This window comes from Coccidioides posadasii, chromosome 3, assembly GCF_018416015.2.
Source record: "Coccidioides posadasii str. Silveira chromosome 3, complete sequence".
Lineage (NCBI taxonomy): Eukaryota > Fungi > Ascomycota > Eurotiomycetes > Onygenales > Onygenaceae > Coccidioides > Coccidioides posadasii.
The window spans coordinates 3,097,512-3,116,771 of NC_089409.1; the positions used below are offsets into that span (position 1 = coordinate 3,097,512).

The following is a 19,260-nucleotide window of genomic DNA, read 5'->3' on the forward strand; positions in this document are numbered from 1 at the left end:
AAAAAATGGCGTGTGCCAAACAAAAAGTGCAGAATCTCAAAGATTTAAGGCGCCAGGTGCGGCTTCTTTTCATGGTCTTGCTCTATATGCCATACACAACAAAAGCATTCGCTCCATCAAAAAATAAGAGATCCGCTATCGAACCTCAATCAACATTGTTTCTCCTGAGGATCTTACACCGGCGCTATACGTTCTTTCTCCGTCATGTCCCTCTACCGGAGGAAAGGTCGAGGTCAATATGACCAGAGCGAGCGAGCCAGCCGCGCTAGTGCCCAGTCTCAGTATTATATGCACATACCACGAAGTGCCAATGCTTCTCAGCTTACAGGATATCCTCCAGACATCCAGCAAAGCCTCGACACCGTTCAGGTATTCGCCGCAGCACGAATGGCAAAAAAATGCCATAAGTGCGGCTCAGGTCTGACGGACGGGTTTTCAGCAAGGAATTGGATCCGCAACTGGTCTCAGAGAGCAAATAATCGCCCCGAAAACGCCGCTACTTTTTGCTCTGCGACTTGCCCCGAGTGTGGAGTCCTCACCTGCCTTGGTTGCGGCCACAGGCCACGCAGAAACAAGCAGCCTCATCAAATTAACGGGTATTATGTCGATTGGTGTTGCCGCGAAGGAAGGATGCTTGGAATGTGGGCATTATTGGCTAGGTATGACCAAGTTGAGTTGGAATTCCAAGCATCCAGCTCGAATTCCGATGGCCCAGGCCTGAGAAGGCGCTTGCCCAGGAGAGGGGCGAGCGACACTCAAGATTCAAGGGGCATCGGATACGCTGACCGTGGTAACTATAATCCCTGGGCGAATTTGTTCCATGGTGGGCCTGGCGGACCTCCGTCAGCTTTATCACGCCCCATCGAGTTCCATGGCTCGGATTCAAAGTCTGATAGGTTTTTAACTGTAACATTTCACGTGGTGAAAGAACTGACACCAAGCACTGCGAATAAAGATTTGTCGCCAGAACTTCGAGGGATGCTCCAGCTCAGCTTTCTAATTGACAAGTTGGCGGAACTGTTACGCAACGACTCGTTGGAGGATATCACATCACGCGCAGAAGTTTACACGGCTGCATTTCAGTTTGTCAAGAAGCTGGGTGCTCATCCTGAGTTAGTTTCACTTGTCCAAACACTCCGCCACCACAAGCGTCAAACCTCTGGGTTGGAGTCTCTCACTTTGAGATCAACTGCACACGACCATGGAGGCAATCGGGTCTTGATTCTGGGTGAGACCATACCTTCAGTGGCTGAAAGACTGCGAAAGCTGGCCAGACAGAGCGATATCATATTAGGTACGAGGGAGAGTGAGGGTTTGACGTCGAGGGCAGGGAAAAATATGCTTGATATATGCGAAGAGATAACTGACGTCTATGCAATCATTGCCCCGAGGAGAAACCAGACTGTCAACGATCCTCAGACAGTAGATAAATATGCGGAATATCATCAACAGTATTGCCTTATGCGAGATGAGAGCATTTTGGATCAGGGCCATAAGTTCAACACCCTCGCATCACGCATGATGTACTCACCGCAAGGACGGATAAAACGATTGATGGTGGAACTTGCCAATATGGCAACGTCACTTCCAGTGGGAATATATGTTAAAGCAAGCGAGAGTCGCCCAGATTTGATGCGGTGTCTTATCATGGGACCACCGGACAGCCCGTATGGGTATGGTCTCTTTGAGTGAGTAGCCCTATCTAACTGCTTCACCGGATTACCTTTTTAACTCATTCTTGTCTCTGAGTTCCAGTTTCGATTTGCTGTGCAAAGAAACTTATCCAAAAGAGCCGCCTATCATGGCATGCCGCACCGCTCAGGAGTGCAGAGGTCAGCTTAATCCAAATCTCCACCCAGACGGGAAAGGTATGTTGTAAAGCTAAGGAATGATCCCGTTCGTATACCTGATTCAAAGCTGACATGTAAACCCAGTTTGCCTCTCGCTACTCGGTACATGGAGGGAAGGAGACGCCGCAGCGCAATGGCAGCCTGGAAAGTCCACCATTCTCTCCGTGCTTATTAGCATCCAGGCAATGATATTCACAGAAGATCCATTCAGGAATGAACCAGCAAACACTAACAGGGTTGGAAGGAGAGCTGACAGGGAAGCACAGATGACTATCCAGAAGATCCAACCTTTGACTATTGAATACGGCATGCTGGCATGGTTGGAAAAACAGCAAAGGCTTAACGGAGTATGGGGTAATATCGTCAAGGCGCACTTCAAGCTCAATAAAGAAAAAATTCTAACCAATATTAACAAATGGGCGCAGAGCAATCCGGCCGTTGGTCGAGGATATGAATGGTACAGGAGTGGCGTGTCACCAGTCGAGCGGCTTAGAAGACAACTTGACAGTCTCAGTGGGTTTTCATAATTTTGCAGGTCGAATGCTAACTATGGGCGGCTTGTGTCTATTAACTAACTAAGCTGGTGGACTGATCGGATCAGAAACTTGGACTTGTCCGTTCTTTTTCTTTGATGTCTCCTGTCAGTTTCGACTGAAGTTCAAGTTGATCGGACCGAAAGCGGGTCAAATTAAGATGTTCAAACTAGCCCGTTTTGGTTAGACGTACAACTGGCTCGGTCCAGTACCAGCCGTATCAGTGAGTTAGTTACATACAAGCGGCGTGACGGAGTGAGTAGTTAGTGACTTTTGCCCAATAATTAATTACCAGCGGGATAATGCCCTGTGCTGCTGAAAGGCGGGGTTGCGGCAGCCCCTCGCATAAATCCAACTGCCCACACGTCCAGCAGCACAGTGTGTTTTAACGAACCTGTAAAATAGCTAGCTCAACTTTCCGATCCCCATTCAATGTGATATTTGCTTTCAAAAGTTTTGCTCACTCGCAGGTTTCATACATATAATCCTCCTCAGGAAGGTCCAGTGCATCTATATATATCATGCCCGAGTTCACCCCTACGGAAATCGGCGACCTTATCCGCCATCATGAGGTAGATTTTGCGCCCTATGAAGAGCTCTACAAGCACCTCCACGCCTATCCGGAGTTATCCCACCAAGAGTATAAAACCGCGGCGACTATTGCAGCTAGACTCCGCCGTGTTCCTGGCCTTGAAGTATTTGAGAACATCGGCGGCACCGGTATTGCCGCTGTCTTCCGCAACGGTGATGGCAAGACCGTTCTTCTACGGTCTGAGCTAGATGGCCTGCCGATTAAAGAACAAACGAATCTTCCTTACGCGAGTAAGAATGTCGTGAGGGACGAAACTGATGGAGTAGAAAAGCCCACAATGCACGCTTGTGGGCATGATATGCATATGGCATGTCTGATTGCTGCAATAGATATCTTAGTGTCAGCGAAGTCAGAATGGTCCGGAACTTTGGTCATTATCTATCAGCCCGCTGAAGAATTGGGAAACGGTGCTATACGCATGGTCAACGATGGTTTATACGACAAGGTTCCCAAGCCTGACGTTTTACTCGGGCAGCACATCTTGCCACAGAGAGCTGGTCGGTTTGGGATGAGGTCAGGAACGGTGATGGCTGCTTCGGATTGTCTCAAAGTAACGTTCACCGGTAGAGGAGGGCACGCTTCTATGCCACATCGAACAATTGACCCGATAGTGATGGCTGCAAGCACAGTTGTCCGGCTGCAGACAATAGTCAGTCGAGAAATCAATGTCTCTCAGGAATTTGCTGTCGTGACGGTTGGTAGTTTTAACGCTGGAAACGCCGCAAACATCATTCCCGAACAGGCTGAAATTCAACTGAACGTGAGGACCACCGACGAGAATACGAGGAAAAGAGTCCTCTCGTCCATCGATCGAATTATCAAGGCAGAAGGAGAGGCTAGCGGTGCAATCCAGGCCCCTCAAATAGAAACGACTCTTCAGTTCCCTCTTACGATCAACGATCCAACCGTGACGCAGAAGGTGCAGCAGACGTTCGGTTCGCTCTTTTCACCCGACTTTACGGCAGAGTGGCCTAGGTCCAATGCAAGCGAGGATTTCACGGTTTTGGGTACTTCGATTGGAAGACCTTGTTGCTTTTGGTTTGTTGGGTGCACTGCAGCGGAGATTTGGGAAGAAGCGGAGGAGAATGGAACGCTATCAGACATTCCGGGTAATCATTCCGCTTTCTTTGCTCCAGACGTGCTGCGCACAATGCAAATTGGCATGTCTTCTTTGGTTGCAGGTGCATTAAGCTTCCTCTCCAAAACTCAATAAAAGGCGTTGAGCTTTTATTGAGGCCTATACCTTGGGAGTTGGAGACGGCCAACTCGATTGATCTAGAAGCTGCTCGTGGAGCCAACTGCAATTACTTGAAGGGTATCATCGTCCTTAGAGAAGGAAATAACATTTAAGGACTTGTACTCCGTAAACAAAAAATATTTCGTGGTCAAATAATCTCGCGAGAGAGTGAGGGCTAAGGCTTAAACACAACCCAAAAATAGCCTGCCCTTTCATTAACTAGTTAGTTAGTCGATTGTACCCGAGGATGTAACTAACTAACTGCGCAACGCGAGAAGGACAAAAGGATCAAATTCCTTGTCCTGCAGTCAAGAACGCGTTAGAAGAGACCGATGTCTCCAAAACTGTTGATGCGATAATACCTGACCTTGACGCTTGGCGAACTGACGAATTAGGCCTGGTTAGGTTTAATTTTCCGGGCCTCCTCCGTAGTTAGATGGCTTAGTTCGCTGGAGCAGCCTGGGAGAGTTCACGACACGAAACCAGCTGGATGGCAACAAGCTTGGAGACCGTCCTCATCCAATGAGGTGTCAAGCCGCCCTTATCTTACTTTCCTTTGAGTCCCATGCATGCGACCGAACTGCATGTGAGCGGACCTTCAAGCATCCCCAGATCTCCAAAGCCGACGGAAAGGCCCCCTCCCTTTCCTTAAGCTTAATTACCTTAAAAAGGGTTGGAATGCTTGACGATGCACTCGTACTCCGTAGCTCAAACCATACAAGACTTACATTCCCTCCTCCCTCCTTCATGTGAAAAACGCCAGTGAGGTAGCTTAGCTTCCCGCGGCTTCCGCTGAGGCAAGTCGGTTCGGTAGCTTGGGGCTCGCTGTGCTCCGTAGTATTTGTATTTGGGCTTTGAGTCGCGCGAACTCGAAATGTTATTGGATTTAGCGCGTGGCTCGGACAAGAGCAACGTTTTGGGTTGACGGAATGATCCCGAGTTTGTCGCCCGGGATGCCACTCAACTCCCGAAATAAATCGACCAGGTAACTACGGAGTAGGTTAGTTAGTGAACTGTGTCGGTACTTGGAAGGTTTCCAGAAAACCGGCGGACATACGGAGTACCTTCAAGAGCATTGGACAATGAAAATGGCAGCAAGTTTGCTGCTCAACACCCAAGCAGTGATCAGCTACCCCGGTTCCACCCCGGTATTTGCTCGCACTCCTCCGAACGAACCAAGGGTCCCTCCGGGGTCGGTCTAATGGCAAACCGTGGCCGTGCGCAGCTTCCAGGCCCAAGAACAGCCCCGAACCTTCAACGTGGGGATGTTGATACGAGATGGAATTTGCCGCTTCTCCGCATTTTTACCACTCTCTCCCCTGTGCGCATTCTGTCAGGTTTCCCGCGTAAAGCAACTCTGAACCCCTGGCCGGACAATAAATCACTACTTAATAGGGCGATCTAGCCCTACCGCCGGGTTCAGAGAGATTATCAACAGTGTTCTGATCCCGGTGCACGCAGAAACAAGGTTCAGGGAGCTAGAACTGCCACCCACATTCCCGACCGTGCCGTCGGCTTGTTAGTTACACTTCCTCCACACGAGCAACTGCGTGCGCGCAGGTCCCAAAACCAAAAATATACCATAACATCCTCGGGCATCGTTAAAAAGTGCGATTCAATCCTTGCCTTGGTAAAGAGCATGCGGCAAGACACTGCGACGAAGGATGGAACGAAGATGGAGGGGGCGTCGGCAAACGCAAATGCCGATGAGGCCCTCGCGAGGATGGGCTACAAAAGTGAACTGCCTCGAAATCTAAGCATGTTGAGTGTCCTAGGATTGTATGCACATTCGTTCCTTTGGTTATCCGCGCAGGGTTTGTGACCCATTCGCTAATTTGCTGTTCCTCGTACGATCATTAGGTCCTTTGCGATTATCGCTGCTCCTTACGGGTTAAGCACAACCCTATACATCACCCTGACTGACGGACAATCTGTGACAATCATTTGGGGATGGATCCTCGTTACGCTGATTTCGATTGCGATTGCTTCATCCTTAGCCGAAATCTGTTCCGTATATCCCACGGCAGGCGGTGTATATTACTGGAGCGCAATGCTGTCGACAAGAGAGTGGGCGCCAATGATGTCCTTTATAGACGGCTGGCTGACCCTGGTTGGAAACTGGACTGTAACGTTGAGTATAAACTTTGGCGGTGCTCAGTTGATCCTAAGCGCCATATCACTATGGAATGAGGAATATGTGCCGAACGAATGGCAGACGATTCTCACCTTTTGGGCCCTGATGCTCATATGCGCGTTGATCAACGTGTTTGGTTCCCGGTACCTAGACCTGATTAACAAGATCTGCATATATTGGACATCCACAAGCGTCATTATCCTCATGGCAACGCTACTCTCGATGGCGAAAACACGAAGAAGCGCAGAATTTGTGTTCACCCACTACGATGCTTCAGCTAGTGGCTGGTATGGATCATCCCTGGCGGGCTCTTATAATTAAAGCAAGCCTTGACTTCTTTGAGCTTTTGGAACCGGCTGACGCTCCTCACAGGCCTTCGGGATGGGCCTTTTTTGTTGGCTTACTTCAACCGGCTTACACTCTGACTGGTTACGGAATGGTAGCCGCGATGTGCGAAGAGACCCAAAATCCTCACCGCGAAGTGCCCAAGGCAATCGTCCTGTCCGTTGTTGCCGCGGGGATAACAGGTCTGGCGTATTTAATTACAATTCTTTTTGTCCTTCCGCCTGTGAAAATGCTCCTGGAGGTGGCAAACGGGCAGCCAATCGGTCTTTTGTTCAAGACTGTGACCGGATCTGCTGCTGGAGGCTTCGGCATGCTTTTCCTGATCCTTGGCATCCAGATCTTTGCCGGCATTGGTGCATTGACGGCAGCTAGTCGATGCACGTATGCATTCGCTCGTGACGGTGCCATTCCCGCATCAAGAATTTGGCGGAAAGTGAATCACAAACTGGACGTTCCACTGATGGGGATAGTCCTATCGACACTTGTGGACTGCCTCCTGGGATTGATCTATTTCGGATCCTCTGCAGCTTTCAACTCCTTCACCGGTGTCGCAACCATCTGCCTGTCTACCTCCTATGGCCTACCAATTCTGATCTCGGTCGTTCGACGACGAAAGATGTTAAGGGACGCTCCATTTTCGCTGGGTAGATTCGGATATGCTATTAATATTGCAACTATCCTTTGGATATGCCTAGCCGTTGCTCTCTTTTGTATGCCAGTCTCACTGCCCGTTACGGCATCGTCAATGAATTATGCGAGCGTTGTGTTTGCGGGCTTTGCAACAATCAGCGTGGTGTGGTATTTCGTGCGCGCGCGCAAAGTGTTCAAGGGACCGCCAGTGATGGTCGACGATGCTGCGCCGGGTGATCTTGGCGTCTACTCGGTGAAGGGCTCAGGCCACCTCGAAGAAGGTCAATATGTTGTTAATACGAAGACAGAATAGCTAGTTAACGCGTTTTAGCATGGAGCATAGACATTAATAGAGCTAACGTCTACATGCAATATCAGCATTCTTTGACTACGAGCGAGGCAATTATCTTACTTTATCTGCCTTGTACGTATGTATCTGCACACGGCGTGTTATAAAAAAAAGTCTTTCGAGATATCTGCCAGCGGCTGTTTGTTTCGAAATTAACCATCTATGGGCCTCTGTCGGTTGGGAGTGAAACCACGTTCGATGTTATCCTGGAACCTGTCAGCGGCCTTGACTGCCTGTAAAAAGTAACTAACTTAGTAAAGGGGCCATTCGTGCGGTGAAGAAAGCTTCTCCCTGCCAATGCTGCTTGTTATATATTTTTTTTTTTGGCCAACTGCTCGAGTCATGCCGAGGTTAACGAGCACACTTGCCTGAGCTCGCTGGTTTAACTTTACAGTTCTCCCTAGAAGCGGGGATCATTATTATTATTCATTATAGTCTTATGCAGTCAGCGACTATGAAGACTACTAGAAGCGGGGAAGACTAGCCTTGAATGTAAGCAGTTTTATTCATCGTTCTTAAAACATCGACCCATACGCAGATATGTTCTCCGGCTTCCGACGTATAAAGCTTCTCTCAAATAAACGTCCTCCCAAATGCTTCTATCGTTGCCATAGCCATATTATGCTGTTGAGCTGCAGCTATGCAGGTGTAACTCATGAAGAAACGTGGCATGCTTGCAAACTGGCCAACAATCCCATCCACCGGGGATTGCACTTCTCGATATTACTCATTTGTCCGGAAGAGAAGCGCCTGACCATCCGTATACCCGTCGCCACTCTACACTGGTGGCGCCCTAAAAGCCCGTCCCCGTAATAATCTTCGGCGTCTCTCAACGAGATGACGAAGGCGCTGACATTTCTGGGAACCTACACAACCATCCCATACCTCGGGTAACACAAACACCATCCTTCGATTATGCCCAATTGGATATTCAGGGCATTTGGCCATCTTCAAACGGATGGTTCGGACTTTTTGAGTAATGGTGGGCATGCACCGCTTCACACATCAGTTGCTATACCAAAGGAGGCACTCGTCGGCGTCTCATTTCACTGTTCGGTGCAGCGGCTCTCTGCAGCCAGATCTCCGGATTTCTAAGACCATGGTACTTACATGACATCGACTCCGCTTCGGTATGCACTCGAACTATTAACCGAGCTGTTTCAACCCTTGAGAGGTCAATGAAATTCAGCCCGCAAGAAATGCGGGGGTCGTCAAGCTTGAACCTACTACGCGAGCTCTAATTGAGTGCATCAACCAGCTTGCCGGGATGGTATATCTATCGGTGGTTTCCAATTCACTTTCTCTTGACCTCGTCCTCATTTTATCTTCTTTGCATCATCACCTTTTCTAGAGCCCCGTCCCCCTTAGTTGCTAGTGTCTAATATCAAAGTCCAATGTCTTCTGTCAAAGAGAGACTAGCTCAAACAACAGGCCTCTTGGGTGCCTCAAAGTCCGCCGACGAGCTCCCCTGGCATCCCGAGTACACCAAGCTGCCTACGCGTAAGAATTTACCATCTATTCCAGGAGCCCCAGAAGGTGCTGCTTGGGTTTGGGGAAAAGATGACTATGTGAGTTGTGGTGCCTCTATTGGTCAGTGATAGAGCTTTATCTGCATATACTGACTGATATTTTTTCCAGCTTGGAAGACTTAATCTCCTGACCCCAGCACGCGTCAAGGATGCCGCTGCTGAAATCAAGACCGGAGAACTAGTGCCTTTAAAGTAAAGCCCTGCAAGTAATGGCCGTGCTCACCCACACTTGCTAACCTCTGATCAGTCTACCCCTTAACGTGCCGGAGACTCCGGCTTTTGGCCGAGAAAAATTCGTTCATACCATCAAGACTCTCACCGAGAATATTGCCTATGACGATAAATACGAACTCAACACTCAGAGTGGCACACAATGGGATGGATTTAGACATGTATGTCGGTTGGGCACGTCCATCAAGCACTTCGATTTTAACCACGTCCTATATAGTTTGCACACCTGCCCACACAAACATTCTATAATGGAGTAAGTCTTCCCAGTTTGATCCGTGTCTAACCTATAAAAATCTCATTAATGTACTTGCAGACCAAAGGAAAGGATATCCTAGGACCAGAGGCAAACCATAACTGCAGTATCCATCATTGGGCTGACCATGGCATTGCTGGACGCGGTGTTCTTCTCGATTATTGGTCGTATGCTAATGCCAATGGTATCAAATATGATCCTTACGCTTCCCATGGCATCACGTTCGATGATCTATACAAGTGCGGCAAAGCCCAAGGTATTGATATCCGGCCCGAAGCTCAAGGCGGTGACATCAAAGTTGGCGACATCTTGATGATTCGATCTGGCTTCGTCGATGCTTACTATCAACGTTCCCCTGAAGAACGCACCCAATTAGCCCTTCGACATCATGTCATTGGCGATGCGGACGAACAGAGGTATGCCGGTGTGGCTCAAGAAGATGCCGTTCTTGACTGGCTGCATGACTCCTACTTTTCGGCTGTTGTCGGTGATGCTCCTGCGTTTGAAAGATGGCCTACATCAAAAGAATACTATCTCCACGAATATATTTTAGCTCTCTGGGGAATGCCATTGGGCGAAATGTGGGATCTTGAAAGACTTGCTGCTAAATGCCGCGAGACAAAGCGCTGGGTCTTTTTTATGACCAGTGCTCCTGCAAACGTTCCTTGTAAGTCGTGATGTCCATCAAATGTCCCCCTCACTGCTGCATCAGACTGCTAACTATTGCTTGCCCCAGCTGGTGTGAGCTCCCATGCCAACGCGACCGCAATCTTCTAAGCCAAAGAAACTAGTGCATGAACAGATATCATCGGGTGGCTTTAAGAATGGTGGACGTGGTGATCTCTCGTTGGGCATATTTCTTCTGACCATATTCTGTATTATGATTTTATGCAATCCTGGAGCCAAGTGGTTACCAATGAAACAGATTTAATATAGGATTTCATCCTGTGGGGTTGGCTTTGTTTTTAACTAGGACATCATTGCAAAATATCAACACTCACTAGTTCGGAGCTGCTACTTCGCCTGCGCCGATGAACCTACTGACTTTCTACATGTAGACATGTAACTATCCTGCTAATAACTGAGTGACAGTCTGTTTATATGCCATCATCGCAATATCATGCAACTCTTTGCCCAAACTAATCCGGGCCACGCCCATCTTCGTCAATTCGGGAATTGTCAAATATCCCGGTCCAGTCTTTAATCTGGCATTCAATCGTCCATCCAACGCTTCGACCAGCTTCAGAATTTCAGCTCCAGACACACCTCTACCTCCCAAACCGCCCCAAACAAATACACAGGTCGCTCCGGCGTCGAGATAAGCTTTCCCTCTGCAAATCGCTTCATCAATAGTCCCACCATGACCTAGAACATCCGTTCTTGCATTAATCGCAAAGTCCGGAACCCCAAGCCTTTCGGCCTCTTTCACAACCCTTCGAACACGTGCAGTTGCCTCGTCGCAACTCATTAGTTTGCCCGTCTCGGCATCTTCGTCTTCGAGGTTACACCCCACAACGCCCGCATCGATCAGTCCTCTCACCACATATTCTAGCCGGTCGCCCCAGCCGTCACGCATGTCAATGGTAAGCGGGATCATGCCAGCGTTGCCATTACCGGATTTTAGTGAAACTTCGTGTTCGTTGATTACGTTACCGATATCACGGGCCGCAGAAATGAGCATGTCGGGGTCAAGGTCTTCGTCCCGCTTGCCTCTCACAGCAGCTACAGCGTAGCTACTCGTCGCAAGGGCTTTGGCGCCGCCGTGTTTGAGCACAATGCGTGTGGTGGCACCGTCATAGACGTTGCAAAGCACCAGAGGGTCTCCAGGTTTATGAAGTGAGCGAAGGTGGATGGCACGCGCATTGAGCGGGTTTGGGTTGGCCATTTTTTTCTATCGATATTCTAGAGATTTGATTTTTCTTTTAATAAAATGAGAGTTTGAATTGATTATAACCTGTGTCCTTGGCCAAACAAGTGTTCTTGCTGCAGCCCTGAAGAGGGATTTCGAAGTCCTTTTAAGCATGGCCTTGCCCGGGCCACCGAATCGAGATATGAACAGCTGAATGCTCAACTGACAAATTAAATACGACTGCATGAGTCACGATTGCTTCGATCTCTGGCACTCCCGGCCGCTTTCTCGCAATCACATCCCTTCAAAGTTAAAGACTCGTGTTCGGGGACGCGTTAGTCCTCCGAGAAAAGCCATCGCCAAATCAACGCGGTTTCACGTGATTGTTTCTGCAGCTTTCTCCTCCACCAAGCACGCCTGGACATTCTCGCTACAACTGGTTTGGCTTTTTCTTGGGAGGTACGGAGTAGAGGGTAAATTTATTTGATTCCCTTTTGATCTTGTCTAGCGGAATACATTACACCTATCTACCCTTCCGTCCCCAGCCTCCATCGCAGAACTACATTTCAAGCCTAAAGTTTCGATTGCTCCTGAGCTTTCTCAAACTCAGCCCTCTTCGGTCCTGAGTACCCGAAGATGTACGCGGCGACTTTGCGCATTTGGATTTCTTCAGACCCTTCAGTGATGCGATAACGGCGGAAATGTCGATAGATATGCTCAAAAGGCTGGTGGCGAGAATACCCGTTACCGCCGTGGATCTACTAGTATCAGTACTATTCTAGACGAGTGCAACGAGGCTTTCGCTAGAAAGCTGTACCCAATTGCGGATTAAAAAAAATGGAGAAACGTTGCATACCTGTATGGCCCGATCAGCTGCCTGACAACACAGCCGGTTTGCCCAGTAGTTGCACATTGCAACTTTGTCGCTGAGCCTCTTCTCGATCTCAACCCACGGCTTCTTACTTCCCGTGGGAACAGGGCCGTCTGCATGGCCCCCACATTCTGCAACAATTTTGTCCATTTCCCATCCCGTTCGAAGAATGAGAAGCCGTAACATCTCCACTTGAGTCATCAACTCGACCACTTGGAATTGGATGGCTTGATTTTCTGCCAGCGCCTTTCCAAAAACGTTTCTGGATCGAGCATATTCGATTGACCGATCAAGGCAAAATTTGGCTGCACCACATGAGGACGCTGCTTGGCGGATTCTGTTCTCGTGAACGAATGTTTGTGCAATGGCAAGGCCTGCGTCTACTTCCCCAAGGACCGCAGAACGTGGGACAAATACAGAGTCAATTGCAATTGTGGCATGATCTGTAGGCATGTTAAACGTCCATTCATAGCTAACGATTTCAACTCCAGGAGTGTTTCTCGGAACTAGAAATGCAGTGATTCCGCGCGAGGAGCCCGGCTTGCCTGATGTCCGTGCAAAGATCAGCATATGAGTGCAATGATGCGCACCGCTCTGCCACTTCTTGGCTCCGTCGAGGACAAATCCGTCCACCATATGCCCAGATTGCGGTGGATATTCCCCGCGAGCCGGGCGGGCCCTCGTTTCCATATATGTAGCATCGCTTCCATGTTTTGGCTCTGTTAAGCCGAAGGTCGTGCGGAAGTGACCTTGAAGCCTTGCGGGAATGAGTGTACGGCGTTGTTCCTCATTCCCAAAGTGGTGAATCATGAGCACATCTGGGAAATTACCCACCACGCTGTGCTCGTTTTGCAGGTCGTTCGCCAGCGATACACCACCACCATATATGGGGTGGGAAGCCAAATGATACCGAATTGCGCACATCCAGAGGTTTGAGCTCGGATTGGCTTGTCCACCGTATACTTTTGGCAGAGCAAAGCGGTAGAAGCCCGCCTTATCGGCCAGAGCTCGAGCTTTCGCTGCGTCGCAATGCATGTCAAACATTGTAGCATGAAGGTGAGTCTAGGGTTGTGGGCACATACCAAGAAGCTGGTCCCATTCTTTTCGTGGTATGCCCCCATTATCCCAGTCTGTCCGTGAATATTCTCGACGATGATCAAAGAAACGATTATTATCGTCGGATTGCTGCAAAGGCAGTATTGTGTCTTGGATAAACTTATCGAGAGAACCAATGTACTTGGTTAAATCTTGTGGGATATCGAAATTCATGTTTTGGGCCATGTACGGGTACTCCGGATGCGAAAGCGTTATTCAGTTGTCCTGTACGTGAGTATATAATTATGGTATGTTCTACAGAACGGATAGAGTCCGTATTGGGTATTAACGTTGCGTTATGGAATTGTCGGTAAAGTCCTGTTCTTCGATTCTCTGATTTCCGTGACCCAGCGACCGTTTGAACCAAGGCAGGGGCCCGGGTTCCCCGCAGGTTTAACCGCATCCTCGGTGCGGTCTATTTGAGTGCGGGGAAGGGCCGCCAAGAACAAACGCGAAATCCCAAACGGTTGGCGATTCTACAATATTTTTTCTGCCTCTCACCATATTTTCAGACGTGGAGCCAGGATCATTCCAGGATTGGAGTACGGAGTATACGGCTATCAATCCGTACCTATCCCGAATGTAGATTGGGCGGCGTCAACAAAGGGCCGGTAACACTGCTGTCTCCAATATGCGAACAATTGTCCGCCCGCCGGGACTAAAAGAATGCAAGTAACAATTGCATCTGATTCCACTTTACCTCTCGAGAGCTGTGCTCAGTCGCACCATGGTTGCTGTAGACCCTGAACATTTGTATGAAGGGTTATTCTTCGAAAATACCTCGAAACATGATCGCCTACATCGAATATCGATGTTTACATTTGCCCCTGAAAATCAAATAAATCTATATCACTAGCCATAGTCGCGTATTAAAGGTTCCTAAACAACGATTGCTGATATTCGATCTGGCATGCGTTATTAACTGATGGATCGCTGTGAAGGCTGATCAGTTGCAACATGGCAAGGTTTCCACTTTGAAAGCAAGGTATTAAGCAACGGCACTGGTCAACTTGACGCTTTCAGAAAGCAAAGTCGCGAGACCAATCATCGCCTCCTGTCCAATAGCTACCCTCATTGTTAGTTGCAGTTCTCTGGCTTTGGGCCCTGGAAAGCCTCACTTCTTTGGTAGATTCTGGGCTGCGATGTCACAAACTGCATTATCCTTGCCTGGAAATGGAATAGCGGCGTGGCTAATGCGATTCATGTAGCTTTCAGTATCCTTTTGTTAGGTGATTATTTTCGAGAGAGTCCGTTAGGGCTTTTCTTCTTCTTTTTGCTAAGACCAAGCCCTGCTTAGCTTGAATTAGACGATTGATCATAGTTGGCTAGGAGCTCAACGCATTTGAATGCAAAGCGGGTTGTAATAAGGTAGTTCACCACTAAGCGAGCCACACCACTAAATGAGCCAAATCTTCCACCACCAAAATTCCTCCAACATTCAACATTCAATATGTGACAACATGGTCAACAATGCCTCAATTAGGCTTGCAATTGAAGATCTTGAATTACAAGAGACCCCAAATTACACTGCAACTGTGAGAAAGTACTCAGTTAACTGAGAGACCCTGTACTGATGATATAAAGACTTGCAACTTGCTCAGGATGAAGCAGCCTCCTGATATAAGAAAAAGCTCTCTGATATACAGGAGGCAGAGCTCCTGAATTATATAAACAAGCTCTCTAGCTGCAGCCTTGCCATTACACCTCAGATCCTATGAAATATTGTACAAGAGATGACAGGAGAGGATGTTGGGATCAACTGGGTTAATTAATTTCACAAGCAGCATAATGATAAGATTAAATGCATTTATCTCAAAGCAATTGATTAAAATAGACAGGTAGCAGATAACTATCAGTGCTTTAAGCACTTCTATATGCTTGTAATTTAATGATTTATTTAATTACTTGTGATTGTAGTTGTTAATGCTGGCTAACTATTTGACTACTACTTATGAAGTAGTTGGAGCAGAAAATTAATTAATATAATCTTGAGCCCTCAAACATCTACAACTTTAATAAAAAAGGATTTCTTCTAGGCTCCTGCCATGTCTTAAAGTGATTAGTCTCTATTGAAGCTCTACAAGCTGGAAAGAATGCTGTTATTTAGAATGATAGTCAGGAATTCCTCTCATTGCTCTGCTCAGTCTCTGCTGAAGGAATTGCACTATCTCCAGCTCTTATTTACTAGAGTGAATTGCAAGATCTCCAGGATACATGGCTAGATGATTATGATGGAAGTGAATGGGCCTACTTTGCAGCTTCAACAAATGGTTGGAGCAATGATGAATATAGACTGGAGTGGTTGAAATGGGTTTTTAATTAGCATACTAAGGAACAAGCTGGTTAAGAAAGATGTCTGCTTCTACTAGATAATCATTCCTTCCATATAAATATGAAATTTATTGAATATGCTGACTGTAAAAAGATTCTTCTTATGATTCTTCTGCTGTATTCAATCCACTGTTTGCAATCTCTTGATATTGGAATCTTTGGGCTGCTGGGCAAGGCATATTCCAATGAGCTGGAAGCACTACTATGTTAAGAAATGAGCTATATTTGAATGACAAAAAGAGATTTCTGGAGACTATTCAATATGGCTTGGAAGAAGACTTTAACAGTTGAAAATATACTTGCTGACTTTGCAAAGACTGAGATTAATTCTCTGGATCCTCAATGTTAACTATACTGATTTGAAACTGCTCAAGTCTCTACACTGCCAGTTAAATCTTCTATTTCTAGCAATATGCACCAGCTCTGACAAGAGATCAAGAGTATATGTCTCTGGCACAGCCTAAATTTGCAGAGTATTGGACAGGTTATTTAAGTCAGTGAGCAGTTTGCTTTTTGTAATGAGCTGCTGGAACATGAGAATCAGTAGCTAAGATTAACTCTAGTGATGGAGAAGCAATGCTGCAAGTGAGGCAAGCCTCTAGATCTACTCAATAGAGATAATTCTAGTCAAGCACAGTTCTGGTCTCCAACAAAAGTTCTTAAGATATGCAAGTGCCTGGATGAAATAGAGGCTGAAAAAGCTGATAAAATTACTCAAATATAAGAGACAAAACTTCAATGGGAGCTTCAAAAGAAGCAGGCTGCTAGAGATGTTGAAAAAAGATGAATTGAATGGGAGAATGCCTGTAAAAAGACCTGGGAGCAACAAGAGACTGAAAAAATCAAACATACTAGACAAAGAGAGGCACAACATGTTGCTTGTGAGGAGAAGAAGACTTTACAACTAGCAGAGAAGGAAAAATGAGTGGTTGAATGTACTAATAAATGCTGGCAGTCAGGGCTTCAAGTGCTGGCTTCAAAGTGCTGTCAGAAGGACTCCCCTACTAAAGAGCCTCATTGTGAAGAGTCTATACAATCTTCCAAAAGGGGAAGTAAGAGCTCTACAAGTATCTCTAGCAAGATATTAGGCTCCCTAGCTGAGAAATCTACTGTTGACATTCCTTTGAATTCTTTCCTATCTACCCCCTGAATCTCTTGCTCTGGCTGTAATATTAGGCCGTCCACCTGTTTATTTTCCTAACTATACTAATTTCTATGCTTTAAAGAATACATTTATTTAATATTTAATAGCTATTTAATAATAAAGATCTGGTTGTTGAGATATTTAATAAATTTGTTGCGTGGAGCATTTGGCGAAATTTGGCTCGTTTAGTGGTGTGGCTCGTTTAGTGGTGAACTACCTTATCATTGGGCAAAAGCTGGACACTGCAAGTGAGAAGGCCTCTTTAAAAAGTTGAGAACAGAAAGGACATCAGGCTGGCAAGGCTCAGAACAAACGTCTGTCTTGATTTTGATAGCAATGGTATGACAGGAAACGTATAGACAGAGAATTAAGACATGGTACTGTGTTTTCTCATGTTTGAGGGAATTTTGTTTTTGAATAGTTGGGAAGCGACAATAAGACAGCAATGGTTTTGGCCACGATAGAGGACGTTGCCTATAGGCATCCTTAGGAAAGGAGGAAATCATCTATAACTCACGATGAATATTCTGAGGTACCCTGACCATTAACCATCATGTTTAAACTATACTGTTTAGCTCACCATCCTCTCCAACTCAACCACACGTCAATAACCTTATCCTTTTCTACTCCCTCGCGAGTAGAATCAACAACAAGGAAATAACTAAATCCTGCCGCACAAATGCAACAGTGATTTGGCCAAATCCTCACCTTCTCGCCAACTCGGAGCTCTCGCATCTTCTCCACGGGACCTTGCCATCTTAAGATGCCGTGTTCCTGGCTCAGCCGATCGATTATCCAACCCGTTCGGTCTCCTTCTGGATCGTACCATCCCACTCCGCCTTGCATCTCGGCATCGCCCTGGTTCTGAAGCCAAGGGGTTATGACGCCCCATCCTGAATAACTCCTGCATGGTTCACGGCCCATACAGAGTGAACCACAAGCAATCAAAGCCTCTGGCCTCTCTCGGTGGAGATATAGGCTAGCAACTTCTGCAAGAACGGTCAAGGCTAAATTGTCGAAAGAGAGATTGTTGGTCGCAGGGCGTGCGTGCGCAGCAAGCTGTTGCAAATCCAGAGTAACATATGCACCTGCGTGAAGCTCAACGTCGAATGATTGCCGGACTCTTTTTATCAGCTCCTTGACTCTTTTCTCTGTTGAGGTAGTAGTTTCAAGGCCGGTCAAGTTCTGCGCAGATGTAGTCGTGGGGGTGGCTCCTACGGTGATGATAAAGCGCCTCTTAGAATCTTTCCACAGGTTTGATGCCTGCAGGGCAGCAATTTCGCACCGCTCAATTTCCAACGCTAGGTAATCCAACGCTTCTGAAGTGGTATCTGAGCCATAGCTCTGACCCATATGGCTATAAAATCCGCGGAAATAAATAGTTTCGGGCATTTCTGTCTCCACTTTGTGTATGGCACCCAGTAACTCTTTAAACTGTGGAGAGTCCGGCGTAAGGCCAGCCCGGTTGTAGCCTGTATCCAACTTGAAAAATACCCCTAGTGAATTCCCCGTGAGTTCTCGATAACGAGAGAGAAACGGGAGAATATGCAAAGAATCCACCAGTACTGTAATGCATAGTTCCCCCAGATCCCTGCCGAGGGTAGCGAGGCGCACGAAGTTTGAAGGTTGAACAGGTAGACCGTAGATGACCTACAACGAATATTAGCATCCTGCTTGCTCGCCTATTAAGAGATCGTTCTGACATCGATGGATCTTCCATTGCCTTTGCACTCTTCTAAATATGGCCGCAATTGTTCTGCCTCCGCCAGCGTGGAAACCACTAGTCGAACGGTATCAGCTTTCTCACCAACTTGAAAGCGAGTAAGCTCAGTAGTCTGATCCCAGGAATCAGCATATGTTCACTATCTCTCATCTCACAAAACAAAAAAGAGAAATATATATTTGCGGCTCATGCTACAAGCTGCACAAGGGAACGGCTCTCGAAGCATAATACAACACGGACAGACCTTATGTGTCTTCACATGAGAACGAAAGATTACGCCCAGCTCCTCAGCTGCGTCAAGCATAACTTGGCAGTTCTGTCGAGCAGCAGCAATGTCTATGATGGCGGCCGGCCCATCGATATCCTGGAGCCGACGGCCAACATACTGGGCCTTGAGGCTTTCCGTGGAGGCATTGGGGTAATTTTGGACCCCAGACATGATTATCTTGTGTTGTTTTATTTTCCTTTTTTTGCTTTTTCAGAACTTCGGTGGGAAAGTCCTCAATCATGGGGCGACATTGGCGCCTGGATAAAAAGACGTGGGCGTTTGACCCCCTCCATACG

At 47.2% G+C, this 19,260-nt stretch overlaps 8 protein-coding genes across 8 annotated transcripts; 5 read left to right on the forward strand and 3 right to left on the reverse strand.

Moving 5' to 3' along the window:
• Positions 1 to 28: 28 nt before the first annotated feature.
• D8B26_005927 (uncharacterized protein) lies at positions 29 to 2,377 on the forward strand (the record flags this gene model as incomplete). Its single annotated transcript, XM_003070051.2, has 3 exons — positions 29 to 1,688; positions 1,756 to 1,868; positions 1,935 to 2,377. Exons 1-3 carry the CDS (start codon positions 205 to 207, stop codon positions 2,375 to 2,377), a joined length of 2,040 nt encoding a protein of 679 aa, XP_003070097.2. The 5' UTR covers positions 29 to 204.
• A 527-nt stretch (positions 2,378 to 2,904) lies between these two features.
• On the forward strand, positions 2,905 to 4,400 carry D8B26_005928 (uncharacterized protein; the record flags this gene model as incomplete). The annotated part of the gene is made up of 1 exon (XM_003070050.2): positions 2,905 to 4,400. The coding sequence occupies one exon, from the start codon at positions 2,905 to 2,907 to the stop codon at positions 4,186 to 4,188; it is 1,284 nt and encodes a 427-aa protein (XP_003070096.1). The 3' UTR covers positions 4,189 to 4,400.
• A 1,451-nt stretch (positions 4,401 to 5,851) lies between these two features.
• D8B26_005929 (uncharacterized protein) lies at positions 5,852 to 6,667 on the forward strand (the record flags this gene model as incomplete). The annotated part of the gene is made up of 2 exons (XM_003070049.2): positions 5,852 to 5,991; positions 6,073 to 6,667. 2 exons carry the CDS (start codon positions 5,852 to 5,854, stop codon positions 6,665 to 6,667), a joined length of 735 nt encoding a protein of 244 aa, XP_003070095.2.
• A 53-nt stretch (positions 6,668 to 6,720) lies between these two features.
• On the forward strand, positions 6,721 to 7,684 carry D8B26_005930 (uncharacterized protein). The gene has a single exon (XM_066125040.1). The coding sequence runs from the start codon at positions 6,783 to 6,785 to the stop codon at positions 7,632 to 7,634; it is 852 nt and encodes a 283-aa protein (XP_065981121.1). The 5' UTR covers positions 6,721 to 6,782; the 3' UTR covers positions 7,635 to 7,684.
• Positions 7,685 to 8,539: 855 nt separating this feature from the next.
• On the forward strand, positions 8,540 to 11,256 carry D8B26_005931 (uncharacterized protein). Its single transcript, XM_003070048.2, has 6 exons — positions 8,540 to 9,238; positions 9,309 to 9,391; positions 9,447 to 9,591; positions 9,648 to 9,683; positions 9,744 to 10,350; positions 10,420 to 11,256. The coding sequence occupies exons 1-6, from the start codon at positions 9,065 to 9,067 to the stop codon at positions 10,458 to 10,460; spliced, it is 1,086 nt and encodes a 361-aa protein (XP_003070094.1). The 5' UTR covers positions 8,540 to 9,064; the 3' UTR covers positions 10,461 to 11,256.
• Positions 10,750 to 11,568, reverse strand: D8B26_005932 (uncharacterized protein; the record flags this gene model as incomplete). The annotated part of the gene is made up of 1 exon (XM_003070047.2): positions 10,750 to 11,568. The coding sequence occupies one exon, from the start codon at positions 11,566 to 11,568 to the stop codon at positions 10,750 to 10,752; it is 819 nt and encodes a 272-aa protein (XP_003070093.1).
• A 536-nt stretch (positions 11,569 to 12,104) lies between these two features.
• On the reverse strand, positions 12,105 to 13,672 carry D8B26_005933 (uncharacterized protein; the record flags this gene model as incomplete). The annotated part of the gene is made up of 3 exons (XM_003070046.2): positions 12,105 to 12,290; positions 12,389 to 13,422; positions 13,486 to 13,672. 3 exons carry the CDS (start codon positions 13,670 to 13,672, stop codon positions 12,105 to 12,107), a joined length of 1,407 nt encoding a protein of 468 aa, XP_003070092.1.
• A 3,797-nt stretch (positions 13,673 to 17,469) lies between these two features.
• On the reverse strand, positions 17,470 to 19,135 carry D8B26_005934 (uncharacterized protein; the record flags this gene model as incomplete). The annotated part of the gene is made up of 3 exons (XM_003070045.2): positions 17,470 to 18,623; positions 18,677 to 18,808; positions 18,941 to 19,135. 3 exons carry the CDS (start codon positions 19,133 to 19,135, stop codon positions 17,550 to 17,552), a joined length of 1,401 nt encoding a protein of 466 aa, XP_003070091.1. The 3' UTR covers positions 17,470 to 17,549.
• Between the last annotated feature and the right edge of the window lie 125 nt (positions 19,136 to 19,260).